Source organism: Saprolegnia diclina, assembly GCF_000281045.1.
Source record: "Saprolegnia diclina VS20 unplaced genomic scaffold supercont1.103, whole genome shotgun sequence".
NCBI lineage: Eukaryota > Oomycota > Saprolegniomycetes > Saprolegniales > Saprolegniaceae > Saprolegnia > Saprolegnia diclina.
In genome coordinates this window covers 29,987-32,931 of record NW_008246170.1, presented here as the reverse complement: position 1 = coordinate 32,931, position 2,945 = coordinate 29,987, and the positions used below count along the sequence as shown (strand labels likewise).

The 2,945-nt window shown below is 54.9% G+C and overlaps 1 protein-coding gene across 1 annotated transcript in view; it reads left to right on the top strand.

Moving 5' to 3' along the window:
* Positions 1 to 1,175: 1,175 nt before the first annotated feature.
* The window catches only part of SDRG_15807 (hypothetical protein), a 2,812-nt gene continuing 1,042 nt past the window's right edge, over positions 1,176 to 2,945 (top strand). The window contains exons 1-12 of the mRNA XM_008621989.1: positions 1,176 to 1,216; positions 1,269 to 1,361; positions 1,409 to 1,507; positions 1,574 to 1,672; positions 1,725 to 1,856; positions 1,902 to 2,000; positions 2,048 to 2,137; positions 2,188 to 2,322; positions 2,369 to 2,470; positions 2,520 to 2,612; positions 2,653 to 2,816; positions 2,869 to 2,902. Of these exons, the coding sequence (XP_008620211.1) occupies positions 1,202 to 1,216; positions 1,269 to 1,361; positions 1,409 to 1,507; positions 1,574 to 1,672; positions 1,725 to 1,856; positions 1,902 to 2,000; positions 2,048 to 2,137; positions 2,188 to 2,322; positions 2,369 to 2,470; positions 2,520 to 2,612; positions 2,653 to 2,816; positions 2,869 to 2,902 (1,155 nt within the window). The 5' untranslated portion in view covers positions 1,176 to 1,201. The remainder of the gene's footprint in view (positions 1,217 to 1,268; positions 1,362 to 1,408; positions 1,508 to 1,573; positions 1,673 to 1,724; positions 1,857 to 1,901; positions 2,001 to 2,047; positions 2,138 to 2,187; positions 2,323 to 2,368; positions 2,471 to 2,519; positions 2,613 to 2,652; positions 2,817 to 2,868; positions 2,903 to 2,945) is intronic.

Here is a 2,945-nt window from a genome sequence, read left to right as displayed (position 1 = left end):
GTCTGCATCATCTTAATGGCCTCCACCTTTTCTGTGACTTTGCACCGCTGGCGACGCTTTTTTGGCCTCATGCTCGGCTGGATCGTCTGCAAGACGATACCCAATCGCGGAATGGCCGTGACACGTCACATGGCGACACCCATATCGCTTCCCCACGCATCTTTATACCTTTCACAATAAATTTTATAAAGTCTCGATGATGCAGCTCGGCCGGCCCGTTCAGCCAATCAGATCGCTGGATTAGAGGTCAAATTAACCTCCTTGTATTCCTTCCACCGCTGTACTGTGCCGGTAGCCAAGTACAAAAACGAGCGTACGTGCTTGGTCTGGTTGACAGCTGCGTTGGCAGCAAGCAGAATCGCAACGATAGCGAGGTAGCCCTCTTGGGCTGCCGCAAACAACGGCGTCGCGCCTTGCTACATGCAAGAGCCATCACGACATGCGCTGGCGCGCGAGGCGTACCTTGTTGGTCCAGTGCACGTCGGCGCCTTCGGTCAGCAGGCGCTGAACGTCATCATTGCTGCCAACGAACGCAGCTCTGTACAGCTGAGCGCCCAAGGTCAAGCACTTGCATGCTCGCAGCAATGCGACGGCCTCCTCGCACGAGGAGGCCGTCGCGCAGTCATGCTCGCTCTCTTTGAGCGAGAATGGCATGTGGAACGGTGTTTTATACATGTTTACAACACATCGCGCATGCATCGATAACCAACAGGTTCAACGCGACACAGCGAAGGGAGTCTGTCTATGGCTGTGAGTACCTCGCATTGTGCATCAGTGACATAGAACCCCGCGATAGCTCTTCCCTAACGTTGACTGCTGCGAGCGCTGCTGCCAAAGTGTGCTCGACACAGCGAGGCCGTGGGCGGTCTGTTCCAGCTTGGCGATGTGTTTTAAACCGTAGGTTTAAAACCTTCTGCAATGGGGCCCCGAGAGGCGCCGCGTCCAGCTGTGCGTCCGAGTACAGCAGAATGACACGCTGGAATGAGATGGCTCGTTGACACTCGAGTGCATGGCAAGACTTGTTGCGGATGCTGTGAGCGTCGGCAGCTGCGTCGTCGGGTGACACGGGTTCAAATCCATCCACTCGCCGTTTAAAACTGTATAAAACAGAGGCGTTTCATTTTGATTAAGGTATGCTGGCGGAATGTATGCGCATTGTAATGGTGCAAATTCAAGCCAACTCAAAGTTGCCTTGTTGGTCATGCCAGCGAGCCTAGTACGACGTCATGAGACCCGCGCTGTTGTGTGCCACGCGGCTTCTTGTCTAGGGTTCTCAGCTGTACAATGCTGCGTGCGATGGTCGCACCAACGACGTCCAGCGCCTGCTCAAGGAAGGCGCTGATGTCCACTGGGCCAACGAGGTGCGCTGGCCACGCTCGATGGCAAAATTACTGGTCCGATGGCGTAGAACGGGGTGACGGCGCTCTTTATTGCTGCATACAACGGGCACGACGCCGTCGTCAAGACGCTCCTCGGTGCCAACGCAGCTGTGAATGAAGCTGTCAGCGTATGTTCTCGTATTTTAGCTGTTGAGTCCTCGCGATTGTGACCTGAACCGTTGCCGATGACGTAGAATGGATGGACGCCGCTCTATATTGCTGCGGGCAACGGGCACGACGCCGTCGTCAAGACGCTCCTCGATGCCAACGCAGCTGTGGATCAAGCGGACAGCGTACGTTCTCTGCGGATGTTACGTCCTCTATATCAACCATTCGATGAGGTAGGATGGAGCGACGCCACTCATGATTGCGACGTTATGCGGCCATCTCGAAGCAACTAAACGTCTTCTCGATGCCGGCGCGGACGTGAATCGGAGTCTTCAAGTCAATGACAGTTATGAAGGCCAAAACATCTTGGTACTAGCTCGTATCTCTGCAACGATATTCTTTACTTCGTGCCAGGCGGGTGCAACGCCGCTTCTACTGGCCGTCCAGTTTGGCCACATTGATGTGACTCGGGCTTTGCTGCGTCATCATCCCAACCTCCCAGCCACCGATGCTGTACGAAATGAAGTTCTCCCACCTCTCAGCTTTATCTTGCTAATTAGGACGGCAACACGGCCCTTGCGATGGCCACGCAGCGTGGGCACACGACTATCGTGCGCCTCCTGCAAGAGCACGCCAGCAACACCCCAAGTGTACGCACCATCTATAGCTTTTCTGCGGCTCAATACTGTTCTTTCCATAGGCTCCACCAACGCCACCAGTCCCAGCAACTTCCAAGGCGAAGGAGACGGAGCTCATGCAAGCCGTGGTTGCAGGCAATGTTGCTGTCACCACAGCACTGTTGGATCAAGGCGTTGATTCTCGCGTCACGAATGAGGTTTTGAGATTGAGTTTTGACGTCCAACTCAAACCCAAGCTCGTAGCATGTCGATGGTCTACTTCACCTTGCAGTGCGCCATGGCCACACGCAGCTGCTCCAGATGCTCTTGCGCCGCCCCGACGTGTCATCGGTCGACTGCAATAACGTACGGCAATTCGCCTTGTGTACTAATATGCTTCCTCACGCATGCGTAGGATGGCGAGACGCCACTGGTGTTAGCGATCAAGCTGCGCCACCGCCGGTTCCCACACCAAATTTACAACGTCGTTCACCAAATCGCCGACGATGTACGAGTTGATGACGGCGCCGTCCACTGACACGACGTAGGTGCCCGAGACTGCGATTCAGATCAATGCAAACGCTCTCCTCGGCGACGGCGGCTTTGGCTACGTGCACAAAGGCATGTACAAGAACGAGCTTGTCGCAGTCAAGTCGGCTAAATACGCGGCCGGCGCCAATGACCTTTACGCCGAAATCAATGTCATGCAAACGTCTGATACTTCTCCTTCGTTCTCAATCTCAAAACTCAATTTTGAATTCTAGGTGCAACTCGCCGTACTTGCTGGAGCTCAAGGCGGTCTCGGGCCAGGACAGTGACAACCCCAAGCTCGTGCTCGAGT